The sequence below is a fragment of the Lipophrys pholis genome (genome assembly GCF_963383615.2).
Source record: "Lipophrys pholis genome assembly, chromosome: 5".
NCBI classification, from domain to species: Eukaryota; Metazoa; Chordata; class Actinopteri; order Blenniiformes; family Blenniidae; genus Lipophrys; species Lipophrys pholis.
In genome coordinates, this window is record NC_137628.1 from 28,824,362 (window position 1) to 28,840,800 (window position 16,439).

General features: G+C 38.8%; 3 protein-coding genes across 9 annotated transcripts; 2 read left to right on the forward strand and 1 right to left on the reverse strand.

Annotated features, from left to right (window-relative positions):
* The first annotated feature begins 899 nt into the window (after window positions 1-899).
* On the forward strand, window positions 900-4,434 carry LOC308110205 (uncharacterized protein). Its single transcript, XM_080464370.1, has 6 exons — window positions 900-1,177; window positions 1,738-1,812; window positions 1,897-2,082; window positions 2,781-2,917; window positions 3,001-3,101; window positions 3,969-4,434. The coding sequence occupies exons 1-6, from the start codon at window positions 1,054-1,056 to the stop codon at window positions 4,123-4,125; spliced, it is 780 nt and encodes a 259-aa protein (XP_080320496.1). The 5' UTR covers window positions 900-1,053; the 3' UTR covers window positions 4,126-4,434.
* A 378-nt stretch (window positions 4,435-4,812) lies between these two features.
* LOC308110204 (asialoglycoprotein receptor 1-like) lies at window positions 4,813-10,455 on the reverse strand. 3 transcript variants are annotated; one of them, XM_080464368.1, is made up of 6 exons: window positions 10,293-10,455; window positions 9,406-9,492; window positions 9,082-9,312; window positions 6,848-7,011; window positions 6,669-6,769; window positions 4,813-5,680 (listed from the first exon to the last, which is right to left on the reverse strand). In XM_080464368.1, the coding sequence occupies exons 1-6, from the start codon at window positions 10,396-10,398 to the stop codon at window positions 5,512-5,514; spliced, it is 858 nt and encodes a 285-aa protein (XP_080320494.1). In that variant the 5' UTR covers window positions 10,399-10,455; the 3' UTR covers window positions 4,813-5,511. The 3 variants fall into 3 exon arrangements, with proteins under 3 accessions (XP_080320494.1, XP_080320493.1, XP_080320495.1); XM_080464367.1 differs by having other exon boundaries at window positions 9,082-9,324; XM_080464369.1 differs by having other exon boundaries at window positions 4,814-5,680; window positions 9,082-9,285; window positions 10,293-10,419.
* On the forward strand, window positions 10,453-16,042 carry LOC308110207 (CD209 antigen-like protein A). 5 transcript variants are annotated; one of them, XM_080464376.1, is made up of 8 exons: window positions 10,458-10,527; window positions 11,972-12,125; window positions 12,205-12,380; window positions 12,530-12,619; window positions 13,726-13,797; window positions 14,939-15,081; window positions 15,177-15,277; window positions 15,422-16,042. In XM_080464376.1, exons 3-8 carry the CDS (start codon window positions 12,287-12,289, stop codon window positions 15,564-15,566), a joined length of 645 nt encoding a protein of 214 aa, XP_080320502.1. In that variant the 5' UTR covers window positions 10,458-10,527; window positions 11,972-12,125; window positions 12,205-12,286; the 3' UTR covers window positions 15,567-16,042. The 5 variants fall into 5 exon arrangements, with proteins under 5 accessions (XP_080320500.1, XP_080320502.1, XP_080320498.1 ...); XM_080464375.1 differs by having other exon boundaries at window positions 10,477-10,596; window positions 12,057-12,125; XM_080464373.1 differs by having other exon boundaries at window positions 10,481-10,596.
* The last annotated feature ends 397 nt before the right edge of the window (window positions 16,043-16,439 follow it).

Below are 16,439 nucleotides of genomic sequence, written 5' to 3' on the forward strand. Positions count from 1 at the left end.
TTGTATCGTCCTCAGAGACCAATAGAAGACCCCAGATGGGTTTTTATTGCGTTTCCTAACACGAAGCTCATGGGAACTCGGGGAGCCGCGGGTTTGAACCTCAGTGTTACAGGTTTTCTGCTCTTACCTGTAATTTCATCTTTTTTATTAAAGCTTTCTTCTGAGTATTCCTAAATTGTATTGTCTCTGTTGCAGGATCCATGAATGAATGATGGAATTTATTTGGATTTTCTACAAGTGCATACAAAATAAAACATCCAAATATATATTAATCATTTTGATGACATGTAAAAAAAACAAAAAAAAACAGAGGATGACACAAAAAAAAATGTCATAATTAAGACTTATTTCCATTGTGCTCAAAAAATATATAAATAAAAAATAAAAAACATACAAATATGAAATAGTGACATTATAGTGAGCAACTAAAAACACAAAATTCATCCATCCATCCACACAACCATGAGCATAAGCAGTGTTTATCAAACGCAGAACCACAAACGTAAGTCCATAAACTAATAAAATAACCATGACAGACAAATAATTTAATAACTACAACCTTTTGGAGAGCAATGGCTATATTCTGACCTATAGGTTCATGTTGTGGTGCCCAGTCCATCCACAACACAAGAAATAGACATTAGTAACATTATTCTGTGGATTATCTCAAGGAATCAGATTTGTAAAAGAAGCCTTGCAGAAGTTTGTAGGGAGAAATGATAATGTGAATCTCATGTATTGAAGCGTTCGTCTATCTACGGCACGACACTTTTCTGCAGCTGCGTTATAAAACAAAACCTTCAGTTTCTTGTTAAGAACAGAATCACGTGCAGTTTTACTTTTTATTTACAGTTCAGTGACTGTGGATTATTTAAGGAACAAGGTTGTGAGCTGTAGTCACACTGGAGCCGTAATCTAGCACCACACTTTGAAGCAGTTGGGTTAAAGTGGGCGGCGTTCAGGTTCCTGCTAAAAAGATCACGTGTGAGGATGTGGTTTTAACTTATTCTGAGCTGAAGACCTTCACACATCAGGTTAGTTCTTGTTGAAATCATGGATCAACTATATGCCAACGTAGAGGAACTTTCAGCTGACTGCAGTGAGTGGAAGGGGAACATTCAAATCTCAGAAACTATTGACACCAACCAAGACAAGAGGACCGGACCTCAGCTCTCAGGTAACGAGCATTATAGCTCATTTAAAAAAAAAAAAATGAAATCCTATATATGCACACTTGGTACTGTGTCGAGTGAAGTTAAACTTGAAAGCTACTTTGTTGGAAGTTCTCAGATTCAGAGCAGCAAGTTATATTATTATTATATTTCAGAACTTTCCCATTGATCGCTTACTCATAATCGTACCACAACTTTAAACTTTCTCTCTCATGATGTACCTGCTTTACTTCATGACAAGAAGTTGAAATCCAAACGGGAGGAATAATTATTACACCTATGTAGTTTTCGTTCAAAGATTCAGGTCTAATATTTAAGCATACGACACTTAGAGGCTTACGGTCATCGACCAATTCCATCTCCCAATAGGGAGTCAAGAACATTCTGGATGTGAGGTGACGGTGCAAACCACTGCTCCACCACTGCTCCACCACACAATCCTGTGGATAAAATAATACCTTTCTCCTGCTTGTTTCAATCACCCACAACCTGGTTACAACTACACCTGCATGTCCGCGTGTACCTGCTAAAGAAGACATGATAAACACTCGTCTTTCATCTCCAGACGGTGCATTTGCAAAGATTCTGTGTCTGCTGTGTGTCTTCCTGCTGATTGGTCTCCTGACTCTGGCTGTCTTTTGTAAGTACCCCCCCCCCCACCGCCAAATGATCGCCAGATTGGTAAATAGTGTCTGAATATTTGTTGTTCATCTGCCGAACGCAGTCGCCCGAGCCAGCGCTCAGTGGGAGGCGGGGAGGCTCGCGCTCGGCGACAGTTTTACCAACGTGACGGCAGAACTGGGCCACTTGCAGACCAGATACAACAACCTGACAGGAGACAGAGAACAACTCCAGGTGCAGTTTGACAAGATCCTCGTGGAGAAAAATGACCTCCAGACACAGTTCCAAGGTGATATTTTTCTTAGAATTCCGATGACACGTCTTGTTGCACTTTCAATCGCCACTGGATAAGAGAAGAACAAGAACTGAAAACCCCCGAAAAAAAAAGGCTCAATTCCTTTTCACTTCTGCTTTTGTTGGTGAGAAGAAAAACACAGTTAAAAATATAAGCACTTCTTCACTTCCAACAATGTGGATTTAGCAGTGATAAAATGGTAAATGATGGTCAAGCCACAGCAACAAAGACGGACAGATCTGATAAACTCACATCCTCTTTTCTCCTCACTGATGTGTTTTAGTCTCCTTTTCGTGCTTTAATGGCTTATCTGACATCTGTGGAGAAAATATATCAGATTAGGAGTTTCCTCGGCGTCAATAGACTCCCTGCAACTTTTTTATTTTCCATGATTTCAGTAAAAGACTTGACCATAACAGTTTTCTCGGGAATACTTTGGATTTGACCTCTTTTAGACTTTAAACTTTGATGAATGGTCAGTATAAGATAGATCTTGCACCGTCTTTTTGATTTAGTTTTGGGAAAACAAATGTAAATTTGATGAGTTTTCACTGATATTTTAATTAATATCAGATAGGATGTGCAAGTAAGAGATGTCAAAATAGCCATGTGATCTGTTCTCCACTGAGGGAATCACTTTGAAGTGAAAAAATCTGAAGTGTTTCTTTTTATTTATTTTAATTTAACGACAGTGTTTCAACAAGGATGGGTTAACGTCAAAGGCAGTCTCTATTACATATCTCCAACCAAGAGGTCCTGGCATGAAAGTCGGGCGGATTGTCTGTGGAGGGGCGCAGATCTGCTGATTATCAACAGCAGAGAGGAGCAGGTGTGTGAGTGAACGAGTAAAACGTAGCAGGATGGTGAAACAGGATTCTTTTTCTAAGAATTGGTTTTGTTGGATTGAGGAAGGACTTTGCCGGCGGTTTGCAAGAGCGCATTTGGATTGGGCTGACCGATGCAGACACAGAGGGGGAATGGAAATGGGTGGACGGGACTCCGCTGACCGAAAGGTAACTCTCAAAAGAAGAAGACCACAACAACCCGACCACCTCTGAATCCCACATCAAAACCCACCTGATCACACATACTGCATACTCTGTGTGTGAGCTGCCAAAAACACTGAAAAGGGATTGTGACAGCGACATAATCAGAGATTATTTAACCATATCAGTGAAGAGTGGCTGAAAGGGGATTTGGATTCAGATGATAAGAGTCCAGGAGGAACAATTAAAGGGAAACTGAGCAATAAGACAATAATGAAGCAAGAAAACAGACATGAAACATGAATCAATTGATGAAACCAGAAATAAACATGAACATAACTCTGGTTTATGAACTCATTGTTCTCCTGGTTTATTGAAGGAAAAAACAACATTAATGACACAAACAATGAAGTCCAGAGCAACATAAGGGCTTTAACACTCCTTTAGTTTCTTAAACCTCATGCCTTGCTAAGTGAATTCTTAAAGTTGAAAGATTAATCCATCAAGATAAGTTTGGCTATATTTCTTCCAAGCTATAAAAATTGATGAGGAATCATGTTTTTTAGTTTTATTTGCACCCACTGCATTTATACTGTCAAATGTTTAGTGTCTTGTTTTTTTAAATCAATGACAAAAAACTGAATATCAATTCAAATGGATTTGAATGTGTAGTTAATCATAAGTAAGAGTCACTTCTGTTCAAAATGCTGTAATAAATGTTTTGGAGGTTTTAGTGAGAAAACTCATTATTTAAGAACATAGAACACAAGGTATCAGATGCCATCACAGATACTACTACTACTACTACAACAACTACTACTACTACTACTCTCTCCTGTAGAAATGATCTACAGTTTTATTACTAAGTTCACTTAACTTTGTCCTTTTTTTCAGTTATTGGGCCGCCGGTGAGCCGAACGGTGATCCACTAAGAAAGGAAGACTGTGTGGAATTCAAGAAATACGGCTTAAAATTCAGCTGGAATGATGAATCATGTGACCTACAAAACCAATGGATCTGTGAGAAGAAACCCAGTCCATGTGTGGGATGAGAAGAGAATCAACTAACCTGATTGTTCCAGCCTCCTGATGAGATGGAGGGGACCGGCTGGATGCTCTTGGTTTTAGTTCCTCTTCTGATCGGACTTCGATTAGTTCAATTGTATGACATTATAAGCACTGATATTACTGCTTTTTTCTTCTTTTAAGTACAAACAACTTTGATATTCTCCTTTATTGTTGTTTTCAGTTTGCTTTTTATTCCCAGTTTGTTGGTTTTAACCAGCATCAATTTCCCCCTTTCTTGCATAATAAATGTTTCCACTAGTACAATAAAAACCACGTCATATCAGACATGCATTAAAAGAATAAAACCAAATAATGCGTTCAGGTTTGCAGCTCTATTTGATGAACGTCACTGCGAGCGGCGCTCATTCTGGCGTTTGTGAACGGCGCTCTCTCAGTTCAACGTGGTTTAAGAGGGTACCAGATTTCTGAGCCTTCCAGTCGAAAACCCGGCTAAAGCACACTGTAAACGGGCCTTGACATGTAGGAGGAAAACAGCCAATCTGGCAACAGCAGCCACCACAGAGTCGCACCGCCGCATATGTCATCAAAATGCGAAACATCGCGGCAAAAACAAATGGGAGACAGCAGCACCACCTCAGACTCTGCCTCCACCATTAATACTTCATCTTCGTATGATGACTTTATTTTTTCTTTTCTTTTCTTTTTTTTTTAACTTGCTTTGACCCCTGCAGCGGAGGACTCGGCTTTTTAAGGGTTAACGAACTTCATGTCGTTGATACGCCGGTGATGCGTTCAGGTGCATCACGTAACTCCGACATTTCTTTTTCTTTTTTTCCTTTTTAAATTTGGTGGATGCAGCTTATATTCAATAGTCCAGAAATTACAACAACGTATTGGAAAAAAAAGAAGTATGAACTAGTTCATTTTTGGAACTGTGAATTTTGTTCAAAATTTTGAATTCTGAACTATGAACTGAACTAGTTCATTTTAAAATTTGTGAACTGAACTTTGAAGTAGTTCATGTAGAAACTGAACTTTCCCATTAATAAAAAGAATAAAATCAAAAAAAGAAAAGGTGTCTGTTCTATAAAAGAATAAATAAAATTCAAATATCTTTGTTCAGCCTTTACTAAATAGCATGTCAATACCCAAAATACCCATATCTACATATGTATCCTACTATAAACTGTTTTTATTATGACTAACAAGATGGTATATCACAAAAAATAGCATTTTATGAATTAATGACATGAATTAATATGAACACAAACTGAGATGAAAATCAAACCTTGAAAACGTAACCTTACAAACTTTACCTGAAAAGTGGTGAGAGCCTCAGGAGCTATTTCAAGGCACAATAGATAAAGCACATTCATCCAGCAGAAGAGAGGTATTTTATTTTTCTAATGTCAATGCACCATGCCAACCCCACAAGGTTCTTTCTCGCACATCCAGCGCCGCTTGCCTCCACAGGGGGCGTCATTCCAGGAGGACAGCACAGGGTTGAGGTGATACATCTCCACACAGTCCTCCACGTTGTTCGGACCACCGTGATCGGGCTGCCCAGCCTGCCAAAATCTAAAGTACAGTGGTCGACTGATAATGTTATCAAATCACTTGACATGATCAGTCACACTCATCCATTTGTTGTCAACAGCAACCTGCCTGCCTGCCTGCCTGCCTGCCTGCCTGCCTGCCTGCCTGCCTGCCTGCCTCTCTCTGTCTGTCTCTCTCTCTCTCTCTCTCTCTCTCTCTCTCTCTCTATGTTATAGAATATGAAACATCCAGACCCCCGAGGTCCTCAGGAAGAGGTTTACTACTTAAGTGTTCCCAGAATCAGAAGTGAGCAGTTTCACGCTCCTCCTTCTGTGGAGCAAACTCCTTGAACACCTTGCAAAGCACCCTGAATTTCTTTGTCTCTGCATGGGGCTATATAAATAAATAAATTTGTCTTGCCTTGCTTTGTATCTAAATTCACCATGTATAACAACAACAGAGACGTTTTCTATTTCTAGTTGCTAAAACAGGATTGTCCTTTTATGATACTGACATTTATTGAAAGTCTTTTAACCTTTTCCTTTACCTGCTGGTACAATGGGCTGTCTGTGAAAAACAAAAACAACTTAAATAATGTCATGAAAGTTCAGAGGGACTTGGGCGCAATTTGGGAGGAATAAGTGGGTAGAAAAGCAAAGCGATTCAGCAGCCAACCAGACCACGTTCTGTCTAAGGAATTCTCTCTCAGGCCTTCAGGCAGACGTTATTATGTGACCCAAAGAAAAACTAACAGGTACTCAAAGTCCTTCATCCCCTCCGCCATAAAGCTCCTAAACACAGACCACACCCATTTTAGAATTTAAATCACCACAACTTTCTTTGAATGGCATTATCCTCGTCCTGTTTATTGTTTTTTCTTACTGTTCTTAGCGCTTTACTGCCTTGCTTTGTGCTTATCTTATCTGGTTTTATTGATTTATTGCACGAATTGCCCCTTGTTGGATAAATAAGAGTCTGAATCCGAATCAAAAAGCACAAACATTGTGGTGTCATGTGATGATGGTCTCACCGAGTGGTCAGTGCAGATCCATCCACCCAGTTCCCATTAGTGCCATGCAAGCCGATCCAGAACAAAAGATCCATGTCTCCGTCCAGACGGTATATGGCCCTCTGTTGAGAATCAGACAGTAAATATAAGTGAGACCTCAGACACTTTCCTGCTAAATCAGTAAATCAGCTGCAGAGCACCTGCTCCTGTTCGCTGTTGATCACCACCAGGTCGGCATTTCTGCTCTGGCAGTCTCTTCTGCCGCTTAACCACGTTTTCTTCTCAGTGGACAGGAAGTAGCATCTTGAGCTGATCTCACTCCAACCCAAGGGACACCGCCGAGAGGACGCACACCTACTCAGCTCTGGGAAGCAATGAGACAATGTGCAGAATATTAGGGTCATTCTGTGAATGTGTCACTCTTTATGAGGTGCAGGAAACAGTGGGAACGAGAAGCAACAATGGTGAATCTGGGATGGGATTCTGGGTAATGTTCACTCCTACTTCATGGATGATACACGGTCAGTACTCCAGTTTAAAGTTGCACAATGAGGACATCTTTCAGAATACAAGCTCGCTCTAATATCCACATGAATTGACTCTGTACGATAAATAGATCCCAGTTTGGAATAATAGTGGTAAAAAAAATAACCTCTTATGTCTTATGAATAAAGCTTTTTTAGTGTTTAGTTAATGTTATTGTGTGTACTTGCCAGTACATGAATATATAATTGTGTGTTTATGTACTAGGGCTAGGCGATTTGGCCTTAAAAAAAAAAAAAAAAAAAAATTAAAATATGATTTTTTAAAGGAAAATTCCAGTTTCGATTCAATTTTCGATTTTTTCCCTCAATGCACTTAAAAATGACTGCAGACATCAGATATATTATTAAAATTGCAACTCTATTGTTGTGATTGTCCTCAGAGCTAAAAATGCATTTAAACAATCCCGAATTAAAAAGTAAATGAGGCTTTAACCAGGTTTAAGCAAAAGTGCAACAGCAACTACAGAAACCCACAAGGAAGGAAAGGTAGAACGGAACGAGAAAAATACTGTAAAACTGTGAGTGTGTGTGTGTGTGTGTGTGGGGGGGGGGGGGGGGGGGGGGGACTTGAATTTGCAAAATATTAATTTCTTTTAGCTACAAATTTGATAAATCCATAAAATCTATTTTTTTATGCAGCCCTAGTATATGTACACAATTTCCACATTTGTTTGTCCGCTTTCTATTTATATCGTACTTTTTCTCAGTGGTGTACTTCAACTGATTGACAGCAGAGGATAGTAGGTCTGGAAGTGGCTGTAAGGTGTTTTTGCTTTTGTTTAACTGTAATATTGTAAAACTCACCTAAAGAAAAATGTCCTGATGTAGAAACTGATTTTAATTGCTTATAAGGTCAACTGGACTCTGTCACAGGTCTCGGATGACATTTAGCCCCTTATCTACTTGGATTCCTCAGTTCAGGCGTTTCGCTTGACGAGGCTGTACGAGTGGAATCGTAACCGCAGCATCAGGTGTTTAACTGAAATCTACAATTGATAAACTTTCTGTACATTTAATACAAAACATTGAAAGATTATGGCTGCATGTCGTTCACATAAATGTATGAGCAGTCACCAAAAACAAAAGACAGAGATGTGTGTAAAATTACTTAATTAATCATAACAATCAAAATCATGGAGCTTATTCTAGTACAGCCCCACACGTCACCTCACAAGCAGCTTTTGATGTTGGGGGAGGAAACAGGAGGAAAAAAACAAACAAGTCAGGCACAGGCAGAGCCAACTGAGATTTAAACCCAAACCATGTTGTTGGGTTCATGCTTTCTTTCATGTCTGTTTTTACTTTAAGAGTCAGAGAAGACACTGTTTAGTCTACTGAGCTGGGGAGATTCTCACTCCAGGTTAAGAACAACACCACCATGTAGTCCATATTACATTTATCATTGTTTTTAAACAACCATTGGACAGCTTCTCTTTAAAAAAACAAACAATGATGAAGATCACCTTACAGGTGTATGAGTGTGTCAACCCACAGAACTGGAGCGGATACTGACGGATGACAGTAAAAAAGACTTCCTGAGACTCAGCATGAATTGAAAATATGCATGATAACTTTACCTTTGATTAAAACATTTTACTTTTCAACTGGAGTCAACGAGGCCTGGCGCTCTTTGGCAAAGATAAAGTTATTATCTTATAACTTATACCCCCATTTAGAAAACAAAAGCTGATAAACACAAGTTGAAATTCCTCAGGACCTTTACCTTTCTTTAATAACTTTATGAGGCATTAAATTAATGATTCAGGACAGAACCATAAATACGCTGTGAAAATAACATTAAGGCTCGATGGTGTTTCACTAACGTTCCACCAGCTCCTCATACTGTCATAAAACATGAAAAAACAAAGACAAACAGAAGAACTTCTCACCCGTCATATTCATTTGCAGTCTTTGAATGTCCTCTTCCAACGTCTTTATCTTGTTGTTGAGTATTCTGTTTCTGTTTTCCAGCAGGTTTCTGTCGGCAGTCAGGGCATTGAATCGTTCTTGCAGTTTGTTGCACTGTTTGTGTCTCATTTCTGGACAGTTCACTGTCGCTTTCGGGGCAACCGCCGCCGCCGCTCTGCCTCCAACTTGAGTTGAGTTGCAAGTGGAAGTCACTGAGGAGTTATCTGACAGTGAAGGAATCCAGCTGTGGTTGTTTTTTTTTCTTCTTCATTTTATTCACACACACGTGTTCAGGCCATACTCACAAGCAACGCGCAAAGAAATGTTGAGGATGGCTTGTATGACACACAGCAAACCGACGCTGAGGAAAAGAAGCGTGTAAAGTCTTCTCTCTGCAAAATAGAAAGGTAACCACGACACGAAGATCTCCAACCTCTGCAGTTATTAATGCAATGTTGAGGATGTTGAAGTGCTACTAAATGCTTCCGTTGGATATAGATGTGATTTCTTTTCTTCTCTCTTTTGATAATTCGACTGCAAAATCAGACCATTTTAAGATAAAGCAGAACACTGAGAGTGAAACTCACAACCTAACTGTAAACTCACACTGAAGCTGAACTCAGGCAGCATTTGGGTTAAATTCTACATTTCCTGTATTTTTGATGTAATAAAATGTCAATGTCACCAGCAGATCCAAAGGCAACACATTTCTTTTAATGCTGATTGGCTTTTACTTTGAAAGTCAAAGTACTGGGGCAGCTGATGCACCTTGTTATGGTTGAACATTTTATTTTGGCTGCTTTAAATCATTTAGTGGTATTGCTCTAATCATAAGGTCGTAGTGAAGTTTGAAAGATTTGTGTTATGATAAATGTACGTAAATTTATTGTCAAAGAGCCGTGGAGCGAATTCCTGCCAATGTTGGGTGAAGGACAAGATGACACATTCATGCTGGGAACACTTTGGTGAAACTCTGAAAAATGAGTAAAATGTTAAATAAAAGCATTAAAGTAGCATCAGAGGTTAGTAAGTCATCATGACGAGCAGAGGGTCGAAGCCAGGTCCCTCACACTCAACAAGATTTTACTGCATGAGCCACCAGAGGCACGAATTAAGGTACATTATTCAAAACCCCAGCAGTGTATTTATTATAACTTTTAAATATACCTACTATTATGATAAATGCTATTACCTGGTTTTTCTTTGTGGGCGGCGTGCCTCTCTCCGTGTCGCGCTCCATCATTGACGTAGTCCGTCATCTCAAGGTCCTGCATTGTTCTGACTGGAGCAGAAATCATCTTCGGGCTCCTCCGTTCAAACTCATCTCTGCTTCCTGTTTACTCGGAGTCTTCACTAAGAATGAGGAAACAGGAAACAGACATGGTGACATAATTTGTCCAACATGCAAGAGGGAAAAAATAGAAGACGTAAGTAGATGTGATAAAATCACAACATTCTGGTGAATAAAGGACGGAGTCAAGGACAAAACTGAAACGGTAATTTATTCCCTCGTTTTTTCTGTCCATTGAGAGTTTAAATGTCATCATACGTTGTAGTTTGTAGTCAACAGCTATGTGATGATATGGTTGAAGCAAGTGTTGCGTCAGCTACGATACGTTTCCTGAGATGAAAGTTCTATTTGCTAGGCGTTTAGGGTATGTTACCATGGCAACGGCACTAAAGAATTAAACACCAGCAGAGTTCCAAAAGCCCAGAGTTAATCCCACCACATCCTGATGTCTAAATCCTGTTTCCTGTCTGGAGCTCAGTTTTTAATCAGGGTCTCGTTTGGATTGGTTTCAGTTTTTTGGGATTAACTGTCACTTTACAGGATAAAAGCACAATAAAGGCGTAAAAGACACTCGCACAACACCGCGGGTCAATACAGTCCTGATCAGGTGGGATTTGAGACGGGACTCCCAGACCAACAGAGAGACACGTTACCTCTCCTGAAGAGACGTAGATATTCAGTCTTGAGACTTTCAAAGCAGAACCATTTCTGTCCTCGTTGTCCAAAACACTTAGTGTCCAAATCCCAATGATTCTTAAAGATATTCATTTCAAAACAAGCTTTCATCACTGAGATTACACAAGAATGCTAAATTTTAACGTTGAATGTTTTTGTTTTATTTTCATTACGTATGTTGAAATTAAGTTTAAGTTCTTTTTTTAAATGTTACACAGAAGGGAAAAACTACGAAAGAGGATTAGGACCAGTAATTAAAAAACAAAACCAAGTTCTGACTTTTTCTGAGTTTAAAGTGGGAATTCTGAGAAATAAAAGTTAAGTTCAAGATTCTGATGAACCTTGTTTGAAAAACCCAATTTTTACCAGTGCAGGTCATACTTCTGCTTTGTTTTGTGAAAAAAAAAAAGACAACATACTGGAAATTATGAAAGAGATGTTGTGTAATGTTGGAAATGTATTGCAACTTTACACAACATTAGTTCCAGTGCGGTCGTAAACACATAAATTACAGATTAGATCTGGAAATGTCATTTATCTAGTTATTTTTCACTGGGTCTGGGCTATCTGATTTTCAGGAATTAGGCTGAGAGAAAATGATATAAATTAAAGCATCACTATATTCTATACATTGGGGAGGAGTGCAAAATAAATTGTCTTATCATCCCAAGAGAGACGAGAAAAGAGCAAAGCTAGACGACACTGAAAAGTCATGTTATACATAATGGCCAGCAAGACATTAGCTCCAAAATATGAATAAACGTTTTTGTTTATACGCTCTCTCTATTGATCTGGTGTCAACATACTGGAATTGTAACACGTAAAATATTGGTGTAATAAAAAACTAGAAAAGCACACGGAGTAGTAGAAAAACCTCATGTTGTTTTTTTTTTAATGTACAACAGGTGAGAGTTCAGTTCATCTGTTGATTTGTTCACAAATTACAAGTCAACACAAGTGATTTCAGGAAATATTTGTTTCAACGAGGAGACCATCAGAACACGTTGGACCCAAATGAAATCAGTTCACCTACAAGCGAAGTGCTGGCCTCTGTGACGAGTGAGCATAAGCATTGTCACGAAGAATCTGTTCTGCTTTTCTCAAAATAACCCGACAACACGGCTTGATTTGTCACCAGAGAGAAAAGGGAAAAGAAGCAAGGTGCTTGGAATTCACAGTCATTCAGCATTAAGTGTCTCCAAACTCCTTGAGGGTGAATTATGGCCAGATTTGTCCAGAAAAAGCAGCTTGAGCTCACCGTGGAGCGTGAAAACCCCTCCAGTAAAGACCACGACAGGACTTCTGATGTAACAGGTAACTTTTATACTTGTAACTACGACAGTTAAACAGATGACTCAATTTATTTTCCACTTGTCCGTTGGTGTGTGGTGTCACTGAGCAAAATCCCCTCGAAAACCTGCTTCTCATAGGCGTCTGTGTATTTAATTGTCTTCTCCTTTCAGGCTGGAAGCTGTGCAGACTTTTTGGTATTGGCATTGGACTGCTGTGTGTGCTTCAAGCTGCTCTCAACATTTCCCTCCGCCTTTTCCTCTGTAAGTTTGTCTGAAGAGACAAAAAAACTAAACAAAACTGTACTTGAAAGAAACCAACCATTCCTGTGGCACAGCATTAAAACAAATGTAATCACCTCTGGTAAAACTCAGGAGGTAAAGCAGAGCAATACCATGTCATCATTTCACATCAACAAGTTAAAAAAAACAACTACTTTTGAGATGCTCTGCAATAAAGAAAAAAAGTATTGAAATTTTAAAAATAAAATAATAATGATCATCATCATCATCATCATCATATTAATCATAAAAATAATGATAATTTTGAAGAGAAAAACAACATTCTTCCTCCTCAGGTCATTTTTTAAATTCTTTTTGTGCCCAAAAGAAAAACTTTTGGCAAAACAAACAAGAACAATAAATTAAAAGCAAAAGAAAAGAAAGAAAAGAAAAGAAATCCATGACATCATGAGAAAAAATTTATTATTAAAAAACTGGCCAATGTTTTTGAGAATTTATGAGTTTCTCTGATAAAAAAAAGGAAGAAAAAAATCGGTTAATGAAATCATGATCTCATCATGAGATAATGAAAAAGTATAAACTCAGTTCTGTTTTTCTGAATTTATGAGAATTATCTCATCATTATGATAAAAAATGAATTATATTGGAGAACATTTGGCTCTGTTTTTCTGAATTTCTGAGATCATTCTGAAATAATTATGAAATTCTTGACATAATGATTTTGATAAATAATTTTAAAGTTGCTCTGTTTTTCTGCATTACTGGGACGGTGGTGCGTCTTAATCCAAGCAGAAGCTCTGCTGGACCGATGTAGAAAACAGGCACACCCCCACTCACAAGTTTAATCCAGTTTGATTTCCATTTGGCTTTGAGACATCGAGAGACACTCTTGTGTTTAAGTAGTGTTGATGGTATTATTAGTTTGTCAACTTTGCACAGGCACCTCAAGAATCTGCTGCTGTTTAGACGTAAACACCGCTCGGATCTGTTGGACGTTGCAGTGTAATTTAAAAAAATATATAAAATTTAAATCAGCGTGTAGAAAACACAGTTAGTTCGTCAAGCTTGAAGCTTTGCAGATTTCGTGAGAGATTTAATAATTTCTCAAACGTTCCTTCTCTTTTCAGACGATCAGAGTCTACAAAATGAAAGAGTCTGCAAAACTGTGAGGGAATCAGACGAGCTGAGAAACGTGTCTGGTAAGTAACAAGCTGAGGATGAATCCTGTCATAGTGGAAACCAAACCGTTAAAACAGTGTTCAGTCACAATGAATGAGTGAATCAGACTCTTATAATATAGAGTCCATCCCGTTTAACATGCGAGGATGTATGTTAAAAAGTATACTATCTGAATGACCCTTTGTATGGCCTTAAAAAAATCATTGGTTTTCACATTATTTATCTTGTTATGTTTATGGATATATTATTAATAGTAGGGATGTCCCGATCCGATCGGTAGATATCGGATCGGGGCCGATATTAGTGATTTGCGAGTGATCGGGGATCGGCAAATCCAGCCGATCACCCCGCCGATCTAAAAAAAAAAAAAAAAAAAAAAAAAAACGCGTTCCGCAACGTCACCTAATAACCACAACAATCAGGGACTAGAAGCTCGGGTGGAGCTGCAGAAGCTAGAAGCAGGCGGAGCGGGGCCATAGACCTATAAAACTAGAGTTTATATATAGTGGTTTATGTGTTTATGTGCCGAAGTCTACTTCTAAATTTCTATGTGGTCTGTCTTCTTCTGCTTTTTTATTGTGTTTGGTGAGTCACAGCGCCCCTAAAGGCCTGGCATGTGTACTACATGCCCTGAAGCCTCGTGTTGAGCCGTGTTCATAGTGAGGTGTGGACGGTTTTTTGGGAGCAGGCCAGGGAGAAAAAAAGATTGTTTTTTCGTAGTGTGGATGTACCCTCAGTTTACAACAACAACTAAAGAGAAAGAGAAGAATTTTGATTCAATAAGTGAGTTTTACAATAATTTCTAGCTAAACAAAGCTTCTGCCAATCGTGCTTTTAGCTTCAGACATCTTAGTTGCTCCAAAAATAGATTATTGAGTATATTTGCAATAGCAATGTGAGTATCGGATCGGGAAAGTATCGGTATCGGCCGATACTCAATTCTGAAAAATCGGATCAGTATCGGGGGCAAAAAAGTGTGATCAGGACATCCATAATTAATAGTAATCATGATTGTACAAAATGTATTGGTGTGGTGAGTGAAATGTGTATGCTCATCATTGCAGGTTCCTTTTTTTAATTTCCAGCTTTGTCGTGGATGAGGAGCGAATTTCATTGTGCTGTCATGTCATGATGTCATGCTTTTCTTTTTTTTCACCTCAGATCAGTTTTTTGAGGAAGGATGGATTTATGTCCGTCCCAGCTTCTATTACATTTCCTCCAGTCAGAAATCCTGGCAGGAGAGTCGAGAGCACTGTCTGCGCAGAGCGGCGGACCTGATCATCATAGACAGCCAGGAAGAACAGGTAGCTTCAGTCTGTCTGATTTAATATGAGGAACGTGCAGAGGTACACATGCTCAATCAGACTGATGTCTACTGATCAATGATTTTCTCTGCAAGAACTTGTTAAGAAGAATTTCCAAGAAAATGTGGATTGGACTGACTGACAGAGTGGAGGAGAGGACGTGGATATGGGTGGACGGGACTCTGCCCAGCATTAGGTTCATATATAATTCATTTGATCAACTCATATTAACATTCAAAATCTTAAAGAATTAACATTTAACATATTACTTCTGCATCTTAATCCTTGTTTGTTGAACTTTTGTAGTTTTTTTTTATCATTAATTCATTAATTTTTTCAGCTACTGGGACCCTGGAGAGCCCAACAACAAGGACGCCCAAGGCAAAGAGGAAAACTGTGCAGAAATAAATTTCAGGGAGGGCTGGAATGACGTGGCATGTGAAAGTCTCAACTACTGGATCTGTGAGAAGAAATTGGCTCCATAAGATATCAGATATAATCACAGAAGCTCTTTTCTATTGTGTACTATATTCAGCCCTCCTCAGGTTCACAGGCCGACAGACTTTTAGTTCTGGTTTGCCTTCTTCCAGTTCTGTAACAGTCCTCAGGCACCCTGACCGCTCTAGAGCTATGCAGAGTCATACGTAGTAAACTGATGCACTCTGCATCGTGGCTTTTACTTTTTTATAATCGCAGCAAACATCAACTTCAGTTTTGGCTGCAGGAGCTCGTCCATTGGATTTGACAACAGAGGCCAGTCTGCACTGCCAACATGCATCAATGAGTCTGTTGTTGGTTCACTGCTTCTTCCTTCTTCCTTCCTTCCACTAATAAATACTGATAAATAATTGATCACTGATGATTGTGACAAATGAGCAGCATGAAAGACGTCCAACTGTAACTCAACTGTTGCCAGAAGTATCAGTGACGCATTAAAATAAATGTTTTTACCAAAATGAAACCTGTTTTCTTGTCATTTCTTGATCAACTTAAAACACATTATAGAGCATCTTCCCTCAACTTACTGATGTAACTTTGATTGGAACTGTCATCCGAAAGAAAACACACAGCAATACTACCATGAGATGTACTGTGAACATACAATCACTGACAACAACAACGAGTCTAAAATGAATCAGAACAAACGGCTCCACTATAAATTCAGATTTTACAAAGAGGGTAGTACTTCGATTGTCACAGAACATTGAAAATACTTTAATCAGAGTTTTCAAACCAGCAGGAGTAAATCAGTCCAGGGTAAGACATTGTACTTTAACTTCAGCTGACTTCCGTTGTGCTAAATGAGCTGCAGTCAAAATGTAAAAATACATGAAAACGTTTAGTGTAAAACAACATGT